Source organism: Podarcis melisellensis (genome assembly GCF_964234715.1).
Source record: "Podarcis melisellensis genome assembly, chromosome: 1".
NCBI classification, from domain to species: domain Eukaryota; kingdom Metazoa; phylum Chordata; class Lepidosauria; order Squamata; family Lacertidae; genus Podarcis; species Podarcis melisellensis.
Window position 1 is genome coordinate 105017414 of NC_138528.1, and position 20211 is coordinate 105037624.

A 20211-nucleotide genomic window follows, 5' to 3' on the forward strand; every position below is an offset into this window, starting at 1 on the left:
CTGGCTGTGTCTTATAGCCCACACTCTTGCTGTGTATGAATCTTGAATGGAAGCCATTTAAAGTTTAGAAGCTGACTTTATGAAATCAGCTGTGCGCTTCTGCTCGGATGTACTTATGATTCAAGGCTTTGTTTACAATAAATTGTTCAAAACAGATTAGTTGCATTTTCTAAAGTTTGAGTGCTTCTGCCTTAAATTGATCTTTCGTTGCTTAAAATATTGTCTTCTAACAAGTTTTTTCCTTTCTCTCAGCACGTTTTGTCCCCTATAAGCCTCAAGACATTCTGCTTAAGCCACTATTGTTTGAAGTGCCAAGCATAACAACGGACTCTGTGTTTGTCGGAAGAGACTGGCTGTTTCAGGCAATAGAGGAAAAGTTGAAGAATAATAAAGAGCAGGCAGAAACCAGGGGAGCTGTTGTTGTTGGAAATGTGGGATTTGGGAAGACTGCTATTATTTCAAAGCTTGTGGCACTTAGCTGTCATGGAAGTCGCATGAGGCAGATTGCTTCCACCAGCTCTAATTCTTCTCCCAAAAGTAGGTTTAAAAACAATTTTTGTAGATTACTTTTGCTAATTCAGAAAAGTGTAAACACTACTGTATTTGCATGCATATGTGCTACACGAATTGCCATCTTTGTGGGACAAATAAGTTGCATTAGCTTTGCTTAACATTGGTAGCACCTCTTCCCCACTCCCTAGTTGCTCTCTTGGTAGACTGTGGAAATGAGCTGCTTGGTAGTACAGTTCCTACAAGGGGCCTATTGGAGATGTAAAGGACAGGGCCTCCTTGGTGGTAGCGCTACCAATGTTATGGAATGAATACCCTTCAGAAGATCCATCAGACTCCTTTAGTTTTGGCGCTAAGGCATCTTTTGAAGTGCGTTAGATGTTAGATGTAGGGTTGAGAAGAGCACCATTTAACCCTCTATCTTGGGAAGGCTATTCTCTGCCCCCACCGTTGTTGTTAAATTTTGCTGCCTTACATTGTTCCGTTTGCTCATTTGCATTTTATTTTACTCTGTTGTGCAAATGGTTCCAATATGTTCACCACTTTGGGTCAAAGCAGTCTATAAGTAAACTCTACTAATAATTGCAGAGAACTTCATGTTTCAACAGATACTCGGTGCGTGATTAAAAATCAGCTGCATTTAAAGTTTTGGGGTTTTTTTATTTGTCGCTGTGGCTTAATACAGGGGTAGCCAATATGGTGTCCTCCATATGCTGCTGGAGTACAACTCCCATACCCCCTGACCATTGGTCACGGTGGCAAGCGTGGACCTGGAGGACAATGTTGGCTACCCCTGCTGAATTCTCCATGTTTATATTGACTTCAATGCTGGCAGTAAGTATGTCTTTAATTTACACCGTTTCTGTTTTTCGCTCACATACTCACACTCTGTTGCTTTGTTGCCCCACGGCTTTTCCCCCAAGTCCGCTTCCATGAGTTCCATTTTATTGCATAGGTGTGTGCCCATTCTCAAAATTAATAGCCTTACTGTACTGAAATTGGGAAGGAATGTGTGTTTGTGCCCTTCCAGCTCTACAGTTCTATGAGTCTATGGTGCTTTCACCCCAACCAAACCCTTTAGAGATGCTGACCTACTCAAAACAAATATATCTGTCATTCCATGCTAGCGTTTTGTTACCATAGGCCCATGAAACGAAATATAGCCTTGGGGTACATTTGGAAGGGCGTGTTTATTACTACAAAGGAATTTTAAATGTTTTTCTTCTGTTTTTGATTTGGGCATTTGCTGTTACGGCATCTCTAAATTAGCCGAGCAGATCTTCAAAGTGATGAGCATGTACAGCTACATGGATGAAGTCATAACTGGTAACACATGCAGGCAGGCTGTGGGATTTCAAACAGTGTTTTAACTTTCCCTGGAAGACTAAACATCACCAACATTGCAGATACATAATTTATACCACAAAATGGATCACTGCTGGTTATAACTCTGGTGTCTGCTGGTCTCTTTCCTCACAGGCAGCGGCCCCTGTCAAGAGATTCCTCTCAGCCAGATACCCGCTTCTGTTGCCTCAGCGGGTACCAGTACAGGCAAAACATTCAGCTGCCCCCCAGCTCAGGAACATCCGAACCAAATGGCAGAATCTGTTAGACGTCTTGCGTCAAAGGTAACATCTTAATATTTAACAGCTCTTAACCATAATCCAAATCACACACATTCTACCTGTATATTGACCCCCTTACAAGAATTCAGAATTTTTAGAAGCACTGTGTAAGCGGCCAGGCTTCTGTGCCACTAATTTCTTTTTCTCAGCTTTTAATAAATGGTACAGTTCACTTCAGTGATCTACACATTGCCAGTGAGGAGGTACACATTGCATCATCTGTGGTGATTTCTTTCTGTTTGCCACTTTTTATTTCCCTTTTTTATCCCGATTGCATAAGGGCAAAGATGCAGTTTTACTTGAGTTTTGAGAATATTTTTTTCCCTGTCCGACTTTGGCAGATGGCGATCTCTAATTCCAAAGGAAATGACTGCCCCCATCAGCTCGTTTATTTAACGTACCTTCCTGCAGCGCATGTATCAAGGAGGAGGGAGTGGGATCAAACATTTGATCTAGGCAGCTTACAGTGTTTTCGTCACTGATGTATCTAACGGTTATATAAGCTGGAATTACCAGCAAATTGCACTAGGGACATTCTAATGCATTTATTTTTGCAGGAAGGATTGTGAAAGTAGGCAAGCCTTGCCGAGTGTTGTAAATAGCAGAGGATTTGCTTTGGTATTGAAGTATTACTTGGTACAGTCTTTATGTAAGAACTGTCCTAATATTGTTGTCGTCATCAAAGCAGTTATTATTTTTAGAAAATGATAGAATAAAGATGTATTAAGTCAGCGCTAACCACTTTAAGATTATGCATCCTTACTGAATATTAAGCTGCACAGAGCTTGATGGTGCATACTTCTGCATATGCTCAGAGTTTGCCAAAATTAAGCCTGATGTCCCATTCATCAGTGCACTTAACTTTTACAAGAGGAGGAACATGATAGTTATCTCTAGTGCATTATAAAATAAAATACAGATCTGTAACTTGTCAACATTCCAGATCTAGAACTCATAGTTGGATTATACCATATAGCCAGACAGTCTGGGAATCTGCTAGAAAGAAAGAAAAGGAGCAAGGGGGGACAAATTCTGGCTTGGTTTTTTTTTTTAATTAAAGAAATATATATTTTAGAAGAGCAAAAGCAGCACTGTTGTAGCATCCTGTGTTTAACAAATGGACTTGAACTTTCTGGTTTTGTTGCCATGTTGGCTGGAATCTTTTCTGTTGAGGCCAGTACAGTGGTACCTCAGGTTACATACGCTTCAGGTTACAGACTCTGGTAACCCAGAAATATTACCTCGGGTTAAGAACTTTGCTTCAGGATGAGAACAGAAATCGTGCAGCGGTGGCGCAGTGGCAGCAGGAGGCCCCATTAGCTAAAGTGGTGCTTCAGGTTAAGAACAGTTTCAGGTTAAGAACAGACCTCCAGAACGAATTAAGTTCTTAACCCGAGGTACCACATTGGTCTGCCTTGGAACTGCTGGGTCTTCTAAGGTCTTTAGCATTGTGTTTGCCAAAGGACAGTCACCAGTTTTGGCCATATGCAGCAGTCTTTGCATATGGCAGAGTGATATGGTTATTGATGAGGGAGGGATATATTTATGTGAATTACAGGATTTGTACATCTGTGTTTACCTATTTCCAGAATTCGTTGTTTGGTGCTGGGAGATATATTTGGGAAGGTATAATATACCTTGTAAGGATAGAGAGGTTCTCTGTAAACTATGGTTTGCATATCAGAAGCTACAAAGGGAACATACTCTCCTTTTGCTTCTCTCTCTCTTTCTCCAGTAGTGAATTTTTCCAATTCTTCCTTTTTCCATTTTGAAGTTTTCATTACGTCTTCACCAGTGTCAGCCCTGACTGACACAACCGAGTCTTAGCATCTCCTGAGTTTTGTGCTCTAGTACAAGTGTGAGGAGGGGACATGGGTGGCGCTATGGGTTAATCCACAGAGCCTAGGACTTGCTGATCAGAAGGCCGGTGGTTTGAATCCTCGCGACGGGGTGAGCTCCCATTGCTCGGTCCCAGCTCCTGCCAACCTAGCAGTTCGAAAGCATGTCAAAGTGCAAGTAGATAAATAGGTACCACTCTGGCGGGAAGGTAAAGGGTGTTTCCGTGCACTGCTCTGGTTCACCAGAAGCAGCTTAGTCATGCTGGCCACATTACCTGGAAGCTGTACGCTGGCTCCCTCGGCCAATAAAGCGAGATGAGCACTGCAACCCCAGAGTCGGCCATGACTGGACCTAATGGTCAGGGGTCCCTTTACCTTTACCTTGCATGTGTGAGGAACCTGGTGCCTTCCAGATGTTGTTGGACTCCCAGCTTCCATCAGCCCAGTTCGGCATGGTCATTGGTCAGGAATGATGGGAATTGCGCACACACTCTCTCTCTCTCTCTCTCTCTCTCTCTCTCTCTCTCTCTCTCTATATATATATATATATATATATATCCACCAATGAGCTCAAGGTGGCTTATATAGTTTTCCTCCTTCCCATCTTATCCTCACAACAACACTGTGAGGTTCGGGTGAAAGTGAGTGACTGGCCCAAGGTCACCCAGTGATCTTCATGGAGAAGTGGGAATTTGAACCCTGGTCTCCTAGGTTCTAGTCCAACACTCTAACCACTATGCCACACAGATGTTACCTATATCTGCTCTAAATCTACAATGATTCAATAGATCCCATTATTTTTACTCATGTAACTGGAAGCATCTCCTTTAAATACTAAACATTTCTTTCTTTTTTCTTTTTGAAAAAGGTTGTTGCCTATCACTACTGTCAAGCTGACAACACTTATACATGCCTTGTCCCAGAATTTGTGCATAGTATTGCTGCTCTTCTTTGCCGGTCCCATCAGTTAACAGCATACAGAGAACTTTTGATAAGGGAACCACATCTACAAAGTATGCTTAGCCTTAGGTCCTGCGTTCAAGATCCAGTAGCAGCATTCAGAAGAGGAGTGCTGGAACCACTTGCAAATCTTAGGAAAGGTAGGCCCCAAAGAAAATTTCTCTACAGTGACTTCAATTACAAGACAAGGTTTGTGTTTTAGATGTGCCTAGCAGAAGTTAGCTTGCAGACCAGGGTGTGTTTTGCCGTTTTGTTTTAAAATAAGGTATCAGAGCCATCCAAGAAAATAAAATATTGCAAACTAGTGTTAATCCAACTGTATTTGATATGTATGATGAAAAGCACACTTAGAAAAAGCTAAGATATTGAAGTAGTTTCCTTAAATAAATAATGAACTGCTCTATTTTTTTTTTAAAAAATAAAAATTATTAGGTTATAATTGTACACATTTACTGATATACTTACAAGTCATCTGTAGTGCATTCTATAATACGATATATTAATTATTCATGAAGCAATGTGAATCCATTTGCAAAAATGGAACTTTTAATGGAAGCTGTGATGGCAAATGTTGTTTGCTCAGTAACAACATAAACAGCTCCACACAAGCTGTGACTTCAGCAGTGTAGCATCTATTTAGAAATAATGAACTGCAGTTGCTATCCATGCATTTCAGAATACTTATTAGGTGAAACTAGACAGTTGGTAGCAATTATGGGTCTGGAAACCTGGACTTAAACCTTCCCGCTGCAATTTTTTTTACACAATCAGATTGTTCACCACTTTCCTGCTTTTGTTATTAGTCTTCATTATTATCCTTATTTTTCTTAGGATAATACAGGGGTCATTATTAATACCATTATTAGCAATATTGCATTTAGTCATATTTTCACAAAAAGTTATCCAAAGCAAATTACAAAGTGAAAGGTTATGTTTATCTATTCAATTCTTGTAAACCACTTTATAAATTGAAAGTGGGGCTGTGTGTGCGTGTGATGTATACTTCATTGGGATTTCAACATCTTGCCTTTCAGAACAGAAAATTCCAGAAGAGGAATATATCATTTTGATAGATGGCCTAAATGAGGCTGAATTTCATAAACCTGATTATGGGGACACGGTTTCTTCATTCATCACAAATATTATTTCTAAATTTCCTCCCTGGCTAAAACTGATTGTGACTGTAAGAACGAACTTCCAGGTAATGTTTTGAAAACGTATAGCTTCAAACGTTGTTCTGAAATAATGCTGCATTGAGGAGAAAGAGTCTCAAGGAGTTGTTTATGTTTTAATTTTAATTGGAAAGAATAGTCTGGAAAATGTGCTGTGGCTTAGACAGGTGCAGGGGTACTAACCTGAATAAAACATTTTTGTTGGGGGAGGGCAGGTAAGTAGTAATAATCTCAGGCTCCTCTGAAGACCTGCAGCAGCTCTACTATATGTGTGGTGTAAAAGTGCACAGCCGCAACAGCAAACTCTTTTAAACCACTGTCAGCCAACACAACTTGGTGTCAAGATCCATCAGGTCCAGACTGGAGGCAGCATTTCAGTCTCTACACTACTTCCCAGCTCTGGCAAAAGGAGGGAACAAAACAGAGAGTATCCAGAGCAGTTCATCTTATGCTCTCTGTCCCCTATAAAAGCCGCCAGGTCAGACTTATTTACTTGTGTGAATAACAAAAGGGCTCTGCTGCTATTTCCCTGTTTGTCCTGCCCCTCTCTTTTTTAATCTGTGGGTGGCTGGACACTTGACCAACATGTTAGAAAACGTTTTGCCGTGTCTGGACGAATTCAGTAATGACCATGAAATCCTTCTAAGTGAAAGTCTATTACTTCAGAGCACAAGTAGGGGACTGTATGGTTGAATGTTGCATATTACAAATATTATCTGCACATAGAAAACCAGATGTCAGGGAGGAAAGCTCTAGGCTAGCGTTCCCCCTCCTAGTGTACTAATTTTGTATGTAGAGGGGATTTGTTCTACACACACACACACACACACTCACGAAGCATTCAGCTGGGCAATTCCACCCCTCACCCCTGGTTATAATCTGAAACAAAACTCTCCAGAAGCAGTTTTACTACCTTAGACCAAATAGTTACGTTGTTCATTCGGTAAATACCTATCTATACCAAGGTTTCATTCATGCTGGCACTTAGTCCAGCTTGATCCACCTTTAATGTGATGTTCCTGCAAACTCAGATTTAATCCGTACACCTATGGCATGTGTACTGTAAAGTGCTTCTCTCTCTCTCTTCTGTTATAATACAGGAAATAATCAGCTCATATCCTTTCTTTACAATCTCCCTGGATGATTTCCCCGAAAATAAAGAAATACAGGCTGATTTGAATGCATACATTCAGTACAGGATCGGTGCCAGCCAGGATATTGTAAACAATATATCTCTGAATGGAAAAGCTGATGCAGCTATAATTGGGAAAGTGAGCAACCATCTGATCATGAGGAGCATGGGATCCTATCTCTACTTGAAATTGACCCTGGATCTCTTTCAGAAGGGTCACCTAGTGATCAAAAGTGCAAGCTACAAGGTAGTTCCGGTCTCTCTCTCTGAGCTCTATCTGCTTCAGTGCAACATGAAGTTCATGACGAACTCATCATTTGAAAGGGCCCTGCCAGTGCTAAATGTGGCTCTGGCGTCACTTCACCCAATGACAGATGACCAGATTTTCCAGGCCATCAATGCTGGCCAGATATACGGTGAACAGGACTGGGAAGAGTTCCATCAGAGGATGGAGTCCCTTTCAGGCTTTTTGATAAAAAGGCGAGACAAAACACGAATGTTCTGCCATCCATCCTTCAGGGAGTGGCTGGTCTGGAGAGCAGAGGGTGAAAACACAGACTTCTTGTGTGAACCAAGGTAAATGGAAGCTGTATATATTATATTGTGGGTGCTAGTAATTGCTGATGGTTTTTGTTTCTTTTATTGTGCTACATGAGGAAGATGGTACTGATACCGGACATGTCATTGCTAAGGGGAAAATGCTGTTAGAGCCAAGGTTTTTCATTTTGTGTAGCACTGAAGCATAAGTTTTACAATAAAATCAGAAATGAGACTGCGTATCTAAAAAGCGGAATTTACTACTTTCAGTAACATTTGGGCTAAGCATTTCATTACTTTGGTAGGAGAGTACACTGGAGGAATGTGACTTTTTATTTATCTGCTATGAAGCTTCTTTATAATTCTGCAGGCGCAACCTTGCGAATTAACTATCCAGCCCTGGAAACTCTTTACATTCTTATTCCTCCCTATTTGACAACAAATCCTTCTCAGGCTTATAGAGATTATGGGCACTGTTAGAGACATGATAACGTGGTAGGTGGAACCCATAGGGAATCTATTATTCTTAAATTTCAGATTGTTTGTTCAACAGTAACTTGTGTCTTTTATCCTGCCCCACTAATCATTTGTGAATCCTATAAGTAGAAATGGGAGTGGTCCTGTAATGGGATTATTGCTATTTACACTGACATTCATATAATTTAAAAAGAGATTCAGCATCTGAGGCTTATGGAATCGTGCAGTTTGACATTCTAAAATTAGAACCAGTTCAAAATTTAATCAAGGGAGAGGAATACATTGGCTGCTGGAAACGTGCTTTCATCTGCTGTAGTGCTTGGCTATTGTGCTAGACCAAGATGTCAACTGCATGCAGGAGCTGGTTAAAACCAGTGGAGTATGGGAAGAATGAGATCCAGTGTTAGGGGGAACCACTAATGGAAAACCAGTCAGCTAGAGAATAATTTGACTGATTTGATGCACTGAGTGGGTCTTTGGACTTTTGTAGTCTGACTGACACAACACACTTGAGCAACTTTTGAAACACAGGCTGGTTTCAAGAGCAATTTGTAATGTGGCTTGGGGAGGAGGTTATTGGTCAATGGAAAACCATGAAAGTTTCGTCGAGTGGATGAAAGCACTTAACAGGCTTTTTATGTGGTTGTTCTTCATTGAGTGCCATCGCACTTAGTTGTTCATTTTGTATTGTTTTTACACGTCAACAGTTTTTTTTGTACTGTATTTAAAACTATTTTAGATGTTTTCATTCTATGCCTGTAAGCCACCAAGATACATGTACATCCATTAATTTACTGGGTTGAATGCAACATCACACACACTTTTACCAAAAAATAAAAATGGCTTTATTGCATTTTTAATGCATATGTTTTTAAATATCTGTAAGCAACTGTGTATTTTATGGATTTGTAAATCGCTTTGAGCCTTTTTTATTTTTTTGTAGAAAGCGATAAATAATAAAAAGCTCTTCAATGTTGTGGTAAGGTTCAACTAGTGTAAGATTATCCCTGTTGAAAGAACCAAAGATACATAATAGTTGTGCTGGGTAGATTTATTTTGGCTACCTACAATTATATCACGTAATTTTTAGTATTAATAATTTCTCTTGTGCTCTTTAGTGTACAAAGTATTATAACGTGCACTGTTTTTAATTTACACTTTCAAGCATGCATTAAGTTAAGATCTTAATTTGTTCCAGAGGTCCGTTCTTAACCTGAGGTACCACTTTAGCTAATGGGGCCTCCTGCTTCCACCACGCTGCCGCCACACAATTTCTGTTCTCATCCTGAAGCAAAGTTCTTAACCCAAGGTACTCTTTCTGAGTTAGCGGAGTCTGTAACCTGAAGCGTGTGTAACCCGAGGTACCACTGTGCATTAAAAAGCATTAGAAGCTGACCTTTTTTCCTGTTACCGTGATAACATAAGATAATTATTTTATACAGTGGTACTTCAGTGCTTCAGGTTACAGACTCCGCTAACTCAGAAATAGTACCTCGGGTTAAGAACTTTGCTTCAGGATGAGAACAGAAATTGCACGGTGGCATTGGGAGGCCCCATTAACTAAAGTGGTACCTCAGGTTAAGAACAGTTTCAGGTTAAGAACGGACCTCCAGAACGAATTAAGTTCTTAACCTGAGGTGCCACTGTATTTGTTTGTGAGGGTGATGCGTTCATTATTGACTTAAAAAGAAATGGGAAGACTGCTGTACAGAAAAAGAAGCACACATTATTTGCCCAATGTTTCAGAATAACGTACGGAAGTGTCACCGTGGTTTTGCAAAATCTTGCACTCTTACCATATAAATCACCGTACTCCATTATAATGAAAACCAGATACGCCGTGTCAGTGACCTTGGTTGACCTTACCAGACACTAGTTTACATTTCTCATGACTTGGTTTGATTTAAACATAATAGGAACAGCACACACTTTTCCACAAAAAGGATTGGTCATGTCTGAGAATGAGATATTGCAAGTTCAACATATTTTGATATTTAGATTTTGGGGCAGAAGAATGAAATCTGTCACATTAGGTATTCAGAGGACAAACAGGTGACATAACATTGATTAGTACAGTTTAAAATCCTCTCCCCCTATCTTTCTGCTTCTTTGATTAGGAATGGACATGCACTCCTGGCATTCATGTTCTCAAGGCAGGAAGGAAAGCTTAACCGTCAGCAAACAATGGAGCTTGGGCATCACATTCTGAAAGCACATATATTCAAGGTAAAACCTATCATTTATTTTGCCTTCTGGTATGTGTTCAGTTTGTCTCTTTTTGTTATATCTTTGTGCCATAATATCATTATGTCCTCTTGTTTTTCTCCCCATCCAGAAACTTTAGAAAATGGAAAGTTAAACTTTGCTTTGGAAAACGTTCACAATGTGCATAAATGTTATTTTCACACCAGTTATTAATATCTTGTTTTAAAGCTTTTTAAGTAACCCAGAACTAATCTCCTGTCACATGACACTGTATTTAGAGTTTAATACCTAGCCACTCTCAAAATGTTCATTGCCCAGTAAGTAGAACTATGTATGGAGGAAGGCTGCACACTTTCCTAGTATTTTTGAGCTGCTGCAGGAAGTTTGTAAGGGACATTTCAAATCTTGGGCAGATGTAAATACACAGCTAAAGTATTTCTATGCAAGCAAAGGTCTGAGGATTTTAATTTTCAAAGAAAAAAGCTATCACAATTTTCAGTGTGCAAATAGTAATATTATTTTGAAAATCTGTTCGCTTCCTCTTTTTTCATCTCTATTTGTTGTATCTTCTAGGGGCTCAGCAAAAAGACTGGAATTTCTTCCAGCCACCTTCAAGCCTTGTGGATTGGCTATAGCACTGATGGTTTGTCAGCAGCTCTTGCATCCTTGAGAAATCTTTATACACCCAATGTAAAGGTAAGAAAACGAAGTATCAGCTATACTTCACTTTTTTCACTGTGGTAGTTCTAAACTTAAGAGAAAGCAGTTCCATACTGTTACAGGCTGTAGGCAAGTGGGGTTTTATATGCTGGCATCAGGAACTAACTTTCCTCTAAGGACAACAGCATGTCAGTTCCAGAACAAGGAAGAAAGGAAAAGCAGGTGGCTTGACAGTGGCAAGAATGTGTTCAAATGGGGAAACGCTCACTCTCTTTGAATCTCCTGTGTTCTTTCTCTGCTTTTGAAAACTTGTCCAATCAAGATTAGCCAAAAGTGCTTTATAGCCATTGAATGTAAGGACTGAAAAACTAGCCAATAGTATTCATAAGAAGAAGAGTTTGGATTTGATATCCTGCTTTATCACTACCCGAAGGAATCTCAAAGCGATTTATAAAGCTCATGTCAATTCATGGTGCTGTTAAACTGACCAAAGTTAAAGTCCCCAAACTTTGAAAATTCAACAGTCAGTCTCTGCCACTGTCTCTAAGAAAATCCCAAAACATTGGTTAAGGGTGATTTAAAGAGGACTGTTGGTATCAGCAAGGGGAGATGCAAATGATTAGTTTTGAAGTCTCTTTTTAATGTGTGAATAGCCACATGTATTCTCTGTAGAGAGCAAGTATTCATAATTTAGAATGGAGCAAACAGGTTTTTCTATGTAAATTAAGAAACAATCTGACAACATCCATACAATCTTGTTACATAATGGATATGCAAACTGATCCTGTTTCAGTCTCTAAACAAGAAGGTGAATTATATTTCCTTTCTTTTAAATCCCTGTAGGTGAGTCGTCTGCTGATTTTGGGTGGTGCAAATGTAAACTACAGGACAGAAGTTCTCAACAACGCTCCAATATTGTGTGTTCAATCTCATCTTGATCATGAAGAAGTGGTCCTCCTTCTGCTCGAATTTGGTGCCACCATTGATGGTGCGTCTGAGAATGGGATGACCCCACTTTGCTGTGCAGCAGCTGCAGGCCACATGCATATAGTTTCACTACTCTGCAAGAAAGGAGCAAAGGTACGGTTGACAACAGACTCAGTATGGAGCATTTGTGTGCTATAGAGCTGTACAGAGGGATCCAAATAAAGGCTATCTCCTTTCTCTGTGAGGATGCAGCTCAGACACTGAAGCATGTCCTGCATCAGTTAAACATGAAATTTCCTTGTGCCCTATGCTTTAATACTCTAGAAAACAGAACTAAAATACCTTACCTAGGTTTAGTTAAAAAACAAACCAACCAGAATCTGCTTTGATTTTAGGTAATACATAGTTATGCAGAATCGCACTAAATATCACCAAATTATATATAGTAATCTGCCAATTTGGTACTTTGTAAAAAGCATGTGCAATGAGCCTGCTTATCATGAATGATATTCTTTTTCTCTCCCTGCACTTCCCCTTTTAGATCAATCACTTGGATAAAAAGGGACAGTGTGCTTTGGTTCATAGTGCCCTAAGGGGCCATTCTGATATTCTTGAATATCTGCTGAACATGGATTGGAGCACTTCCCAGCAGCAGAATTCACTGACAAAGCGACAGGCACTTCAGCAGGCTCTGACAGCATCTTCAAGCATGGGACATTGTCAGGTAGCTTGCTCCACCTCTCTTCTCGAAAGTGTTTAGAATAATTCAATGGTTTCTACACTGCTATTCCTCAGGGGATATTAAAAAGGTCTACATTTTAAGTGATGGCCTTTTAAACTGTCTCATGGTGGTGATACTGCTTTTATTTGTTATTATAGTGTGTATTTTTGTGTTTTTATATTGTAAACCGCCCTGTCAGATGAAGGGCAATATAGAAATTTAATTAATAAATAACAAAGTCTGTCAGGCTATTACAAGCACATTTAACATGAGGCGAGTATATGAATAAAGATCAAAATTCACTGCCACCAGGCAGTACTTTTCAAACAAATGAGACTTCATGTATTTTTCCCAAAGAGCTGGGAATAGCTGTATCATGCCACTCAGGAAAATGTCACTTTTATTGGGAAATCAGACAAAATAGCTACCCCCTTACACTATAATACACAAATTATGTGGCACTTGCCATATACTTTCCAACAGTGCTGGGGTTTTTTTAAGCTGGAGAGCGATGGAGTTCAGTACCAACACCTCAGAGGTGGGTGCCATTGCGGGCTGGCACTCACACTGCCCACCTATAGCCTTCACATACTACTGAGAAGCCCAAAATGAACATTTCAAGTCAAAACGGAAGTGTGTGCAAGTCTACACTTTTCTCCGATCTATGACTCCACTTAGCTCCTGGCCATGATACAGGGTGAGGCCAGTTCATAATTCCTTTTCTTCAATCCATCTTTCATGTAGTGGCAACGGGCTTTAAGCTTTCCAACCAGGCCTCTACCGTTGCACGTGCGCGTTTGAGTGAGGGCCCTTCTGAGCTGCCCATGCCATCCGCCTGAATCTTAAGAGAACGAGGGAGGCGGGGGCACATTTATTTGACCTGCACTAGAACCAGTGGCGACTCCCAAACCAGCTGGGGAGACAGCTTGCTGTAGTTTTTAGCACCTCTGCAGGTGGTGATCACGGCTGTTGTCAAACCGGCATCTGTTCAGGGCTGCACCAAGTCACCCAGCGAATTAACTGTAACAATTTCATCGTGAGTTCCGGCACCATTTTTTCTTGAAAAAAACACTGCTTCCAAATCTCTCTTTCCTTTGTTGCTACTAAAAAGATTACTTGTAAGGGGTTAGGAGTTGAATGGTCCCAACTTGCTTGGTGGTGTTTTGCGCTCCATGTACTTGAGACAAGATAATACTGTAAGCTTTAGCATACTCTGTACTCGTGCCAAGTGCAGCTCTGTTTAAGATGAAAAATGCTAGTAGGATTTCTGTCTCCACAATGTGGCTATAAAGGATTATATGGCCATAATAGAATACAAGAAGATGGTTTATTCCTTGAAACCACATTTGTACTGTTTTCCATCTGCCTCACAAGACTGCAGCAGCTCTCTTAATGTATTTATTGTTTATGCAATTAATCCTGGCATGCAAACATTAGCCTCCATTATGTTTTACTGCCATTTTTGAAGCGGTTTCGGGGGGGGGGAGTTAAATTCTGCACTGTATACTAGTATGAAGGCAGATTGGGATTCCTGTATAAATGGAATATTCCCCCCCCCCTTTTTTTTTTACAATTCAACATTTTAAACATTGCCTCTGTTTTTCTTCATAGAAATGGAGTATGGAAGAAGTATGCATTCATGTTCCTCAGCTTCAGTTGAAACATTAGAAATGTTTACTGGGTGTAGTTAAAGAAACAATTCTGAGAAGATTCATATGAATTGCCTTGCTTTGTTTGCTTGTACTTTCCTTGATTTACCCAACCACATTTGGGTCTTGTAACGGCTTGTTAAAATAATTTGCGACAAAAAAAAATGAAACTGACAGAAACACATTCTTTCTCATTTCATCTCTTATCTTGAGTGAGACAGAAAATTAATTTGTATCCAAAATAGTCTAGTAGTATTGATGCATTCAGAAGATGTGCAAATATACAAGTATTTAGTTATAGTTTGCCATTCCATGGGACCTGGATATTTCCTTGTTAGATCATTGAAGAGAAACTGACTTGTACATAACAAAGTGTCTCTCCTATGCCAACTTGTGCTGTTACCTTAAATGCATACAGTTTGACATACCATAAATTTCTTAGCTGAAACTTACTGTGTTTACGAATGTATTGTGCACCACCAACAGAGTGCTAAGGTAAATCAAGTCCATAATTATGTAATTGTTTGTTCTTCCTTGGTGGGTTTCTTTTTTTAAATGGTAGCTGATTGATATTTTCCTCCTCTTTGTAGGTGATTCATTTTCTGATGCAGATTGAAAAGGAGCCTAAAATAGACATCAATGAAACAGACACACTGTGGGGAGAAACAGGTAGGTGTGTATGAGAGAGAGAACCTTTGGTACTCATCAGAAGGGGGTTTCTCAGGGGACACAAGGACACCACCAAGTGGAGTATCTTTATGCTCCTCTTTCTTGGAGGCAGAAATAAAGCCATTTTCGGAGGCTTCTGTGTTATCCCTCCCCTTCTGTGACAGTTTACCCTTCTGGCCAAAGCATACAAGAGGTTACAATGAGCTGCACTGGGAAGAGGAGGGAGAAGTGACAAGCAAAGACGACCCATTGTGCAACATTAGATGCCACCCTTTGTCTCTGATGCATTAATACAGAGTAGACTCCTTTGCATTTTCTCCTTTTGTTGGGCTCTTGCCTTATTCTATCTCTGTACCCGTCTACATTCTCTGGTTGTTCTTGTTGGCATATTCCTGTTTTCCCCTCTTGTACTTATAATGCTAGTAGTCCCCTTGTTCTGTGGATTGTTCATGCCTAGCTACACATTTGAGCTGCCATTTCTTTCTGGCAGTTTGGACAGAACGCTTTCCCTCCCAACAGTGGCATTTTGAGTGCAGAGATTGCTAGCTGAGGGTTGCACTGAGATCACAATGCCTATCGTTAAGCAGAGCTGCTTAGGATGAATTGTCACCTTGTCAAAAATGGTCTACAAGTCCTGAAAATTTGATAAATTCAGATTTGTGCCTTGCAATCTGGGGACAGATTTTCCAGAAGGCAGCTCTCTGTTTCCCCTCCCCCTTTACATTTTTAATCATAGACCAGGATTGGAAAGGGACTGCCATTTAGTGGTGCAGCAGATGCTTTGCATGCAAAAACATTCCATATTCAATCCCCGGGGAAGACTCCTTTCTGAAAACCAGAGAGTCCCTGTCAGTCAGTGCAGACAATATGGAGCTAGGAGTCCGTAGAAGGCAGTTTTCTATATTCCTAAACTGTGTGTTTTGGATTTACAGAAATCCTTCACACAGATGTCTATGCACAAAAGACAAAGTGCCTATGGCACAGAATCACATTAGAAGTATCACACAGCAAAATGTATTGGCCACCTTACATTGTTATACATTTCCAACCATTGTTTGCCCTGTTTTCCAAAATTTCTCTTCCCCAGTTAGCACTTTCCTCAACATCTTTGACAATAGACCGAAGATCTGCCAAAGATCATATTAGTTTTCCTATAGGGTAGTAGGCCGGCCTCATATTTTCCATTTTCCATTAGTAGTTTTGCTGTTCATTTAGTGTTTCCCCCCTTTGCTTTTTAAAGTTAGAAGCGGGGGCAAGCTATTGTTGGGTACATTAGACATATCAGAGATGGGCCTTTTCGGAATGGTCAGCATTCCTTAACATAGCTTTCCTGAGGATCTTGTTTGTTTAAGCCCACTGCAGGCTATTCTTCAGTCCTGCTTATTTCCGAATATGGTATACTTGAGACACACTGGCTTTTTGTATCTTAAGTGACCCCAGGAGCTGTGGGCGATAGTGAGATAAGGCACAGGGGTGTTTTTTGTTTTTATAACACAGCTATAACCTTCGTGTTATATTCCCAGCAGTTATAAAAAATCTGTTTAAACAAAAACAAAACTGTCAGCTTGTTTGGGTCTACATGCTCAACCTAATCCTTAAATTAATAGTGCTACCTTGTGTGTCAGTTGCCATTAAACAAAAATCTTATTTCCTGTGGACCAGCAGATGACTGCCTTTGCTGCCAGTGTTACAGTGAAACGAAGAGATTAGAACTGTAGAATCATAGAATTGTAGAGTTGGAAATGACCCCAAGGGCCATCTAGTTCAACACCCTGCAGTGCAAAAATCTAAACTAAAGCAACCATGACGGATTGTAACCTACATTATTTTTTTAACAGTTGTGAGAGTAGAGAAGAAATTCTCAACCATTGCTGTAAATAGCATTACAGGTTGCAGTTAGGGGGATTTTTGCATATTGCAGACTTTCCCAGGGATTGGGAACCTCAGGACCAGGGGTCAGATGTAGTCTTCTGGGACTCTCTTCCTGGCTCTTGAGACTCCCAGTGACCCTGCTTCGTGCTCTCAAGGGTTTGTCTGGCTGGAATGCATCCTTGAACTGATCTTGCTTCTTGTTTGCCTAAGGTGGATAATAGAGAGGGAGTGGGTGGGTTGGTGTATGCACAAAGTAGCCTACTGCACAAGGGTAAAATTTGCATCCATTGCTCTGGCATGTGGCCCTGGGCGGTGGCAAAAAAAGGATGCTCAATGGTCCTTTGGTCTGATTCAAGAGAGCTATTCTTACATTCTTAAAAGGACGTCTTGCCATTCTTGAGCTGTAGGAAAATTTTGAGTATCCAGTACCATGTCATTTTAATGAATGTTAGTATCTGGGAATACAAAGGGGGGGGTTGTACAAGAGAAAACATTTATTGGTTGTTGGACTAACTGCTGATAACTCTCGGGAGGAATGCTTTTAGCTTAATGTCTTCTCTCAAACTTGTTTTCTCTTTAAATCTGATAAACTAAAACCTTTTATTTCTTTTTAGCTTTGACTGCTGCTGCTGGGAGAGGAAAGCTGGAAGCATGTGAACTATTACTTCAACATGGTGCTCTAGTAATGAGAACTAATAGGAGAGGGATCCCTCCCCTTTTTTGTGCTGTGCGTCAGGGACATTGGCAGGTGGGATGAAACTTTATTATGACCAGTTTCAGCTTAATTTGATAAATGAAGGACACTTCTCTAACCTGCAGGCCTCCAGATGTTGTGGGATTCCAAGTCCCGTAAGACCCAGACAGCATGGCTGATAGGGATAATAGGAACTGTAGTCCCAATGACATCTAAAACACCACATGTTCGCCATCTCTGCTTTAGATGGCAATAGACTTTTTTGAACTGTTTTGAAAAAGCTATTAATCCCTAGGGCATTTGATTATGAAAACAGTGGCCCAGTGAGGAGTCTTGTTGATCAAATAAAGATACGGTACTGACTTGAGTGCTGCTCTGTTAAAGCCACATAGATGAATCTAAAGAACAAAGAAGCTATGTGTTTTATGCTCCACAAGCATTCTCCTGCAGTTATTGGGACTTGGGTATGGAGTATGGTCGAAGTGTGAATTGCTCTTGTAAGGATCAGGTTACATATTGCCATTATTTATTCTAAGGTTGTGATTTTACAGTACTGTGATGGGAACATACTCACTTTTTTCAGATTGCAAAACTTCTGCTGGAAAAGGGAGCTGATATAAATTTGAGTGACAAGCAAGGCAGGACACCACTCATGGTAGCTTCTTGTGAAGGACATCTGAGCACTGTTGAATTTCTCATCTCCAAAGGTAACGAACACACTGTTCAAGAATTTTTTCTTTTAACTTGCCTTATTCACTTTTCATGCCTTTTAAGATAGATAAGCAAGCCTGACAGCTCAACATTGAAAGTGTCTTGCTGCAAGTTTTATGAGTTAATGCTGAAATTACATCATCTCAATAGTATTGAAGAGAAAGTTCAATATTTTTTCACTGTGTTTAATTTTTGGCTTAACGTGGGGCATATTTTAAGTCTCCCCCTTCAAAATAACGTATTTTTGGTTTGTGTTTTAGGTGCAGACATTTCATTGCTGGACAAGGAGGGCCTGACAGCATTGAGTTGGGCTTGCCTCAAAGGACACAAGAGTGTGGTCCAGTATTTGGTTGAGAAAGATGCCACAATAGACCAGACGGACAAGAATGGAAGAACCCCCTTGGATTTAGCAGCTTTCTATGGAGACTCAGATATTGTAAGTCAAGTCAAATACTGGGCTTGCTATAAGCTTTCACATTCTGAAACTAAGCCAGAGCACTGAGATCTTGCCAACTAGAATGCTAATTAAGCAAACTAGCTCCCCTTTTCATGCACTTGAAAGCGTCACTAAAGATGATTCACCAAGAAAAAACTACTTTTTAAATGTAAGAGATATGCTGGGTACCTGTTCTTCTTCACTGTGTAGAAAGAGTCTAGGGGGATCTTTTTGATTCTAAATAGTTTATATTAAACAAACATATCCAATGCTTGGTCAAAGTATAAAATCTTTCACCATGGATTTTTTTTTTTTTTAATTTATCAAAATCTAGCATAGATGCATATGGCTTTTTCTACTGCCTTACTTTCTTAGTAAATGACTCTTAACTGTGAGTGCCAGCACAAAATGGCTGCTCAGGGCAGGAGATTTGAGGGGGGGGGGATGATGTTGCTCAGTATCACTGAGTACTGTCACAAAAAACACTGCTTAGTGTTAATAAATTATATTAGTCTGCTATGACTAGAACAAGATTTGTGAGATGTAAAGGGATGTTTCAGAACTGATAAGTATTAATATATTTTGAAATGTAAGAAATCTTTGGTTTAAGAGTTAAAAGCTCTTATAAATGGATTTTGTCTCAAAGTAGAACAGGATCCATCAGTTGGGCTTACCTTGCACCTTATATAAGCAATAATTTACACTGTAGTCTCACATGTGCTCACTTACAACTTAATGAATAGATTCCCAACGGCCTGCATTTAAATTGCACTAGAATGTCACTTGTTGGGATAATTAAAATCATGTGAAAAATGCTAAACATGTGAGACCCATACTAAGGAAATATTGAATTAGCACACCAAGAACCTGTTTCCCACTATATAGTCCCAGCATTACAACTTAAAAAAACCCAAAAGCTTTTAACATAGGAACAGTCTTCATCCGGCACCTGAAGTTGTACGGTATTAACACTAGGCTATTTTTGGCAGCAAGTGTGTTGCACAGCTGGAATGCTAATGCTCTATATGCGAAAACCAAACCTTGAATCTGGCTTGATGGCAAAGGAATTATCAGTGCATATCTTTAAGAGCTGGAAGTATGTGGCCTTTGATGTCAAAACTAACACCTAAGTGGTTGCATTTTGCACTAACTGCAAAAATCTAAGTGGGAAGTTATTAAAGCTTGGATCTCTGCAACCAGACTATTTCTATTTCGGAATGGCTACAGCTGGAAATGGGCACTCTGCCACACACAGCACAACTGCCAAGGGGCCAAGCAGGAGCTCCCCCCTCTATTCTGAAAGGTTCTTTTATAGGTTAACTGTACTAGATTTCCCAGATTTCAGAAACTAACTTGAGCTGTATGAATTTACGGTATGTATATCTTTGAAGGTGGTGTTTTCTTAATGTTTTTATT

General features: G+C 40.0%; 2 protein-coding genes across 7 annotated transcripts in view; one reads left to right on the forward strand and one right to left on the reverse strand.

Moving 5' to 3' along the window:
• TANC1 (tetratricopeptide repeat, ankyrin repeat and coiled-coil containing 1) overlaps positions 1 to 20211 on the forward strand; it is a 131141-nt gene that overhangs the window by 102485 nt on the left and 8445 nt on the right. For both annotated transcript variants that reach the window (XM_081928398.1, XM_081928399.1), the window contains 13 exons: positions 253 to 537; positions 1990 to 2138; positions 4842 to 5073; positions 5968 to 6134; positions 7206 to 7813; positions 10369 to 10477; positions 11030 to 11152; positions 11960 to 12196; positions 12585 to 12767; positions 15004 to 15082; positions 17569 to 17702; positions 18232 to 18355; positions 18620 to 18795. In XM_081928398.1, coding sequence (XP_081784524.1) covers positions 253 to 537; positions 1990 to 2138; positions 4842 to 5073; positions 5968 to 6134; positions 7206 to 7813; positions 10369 to 10477; positions 11030 to 11152; positions 11960 to 12196; positions 12585 to 12767; positions 15004 to 15082; positions 17569 to 17702; positions 18232 to 18355; positions 18620 to 18795 — 2606 coding nt within the window. The remainder of the gene's footprint in view (positions 1 to 252; positions 538 to 1989; positions 2139 to 4841; positions 5074 to 5967; positions 6135 to 7205; positions 7814 to 10368; positions 10478 to 11029; positions 11153 to 11959; positions 12197 to 12584; positions 12768 to 15003; positions 15083 to 17568; positions 17703 to 18231; positions 18356 to 18619; positions 18796 to 20211) is intronic.
• The window catches only part of WDSUB1 (WD repeat, sterile alpha motif and U-box domain containing 1), a 45262-nt gene continuing 37091 nt past the window's right edge, over positions 12041 to 20211 (reverse strand). For 3 of the 5 annotated variants that reach the window (XM_081929249.1, XM_081929247.1, XM_081929250.1), the window contains one exon: positions 14954 to 15066. The gene's annotated coding sequence lies outside the window, so the exon portion shown is untranslated. Of the gene's footprint in view, positions 12178 to 14953; positions 15067 to 16904; positions 17160 to 20211 lie in introns of those variants that run through there. The other 2 variants (XR_014172647.1, XM_081929248.1) reach the window with 2 other exon arrangements.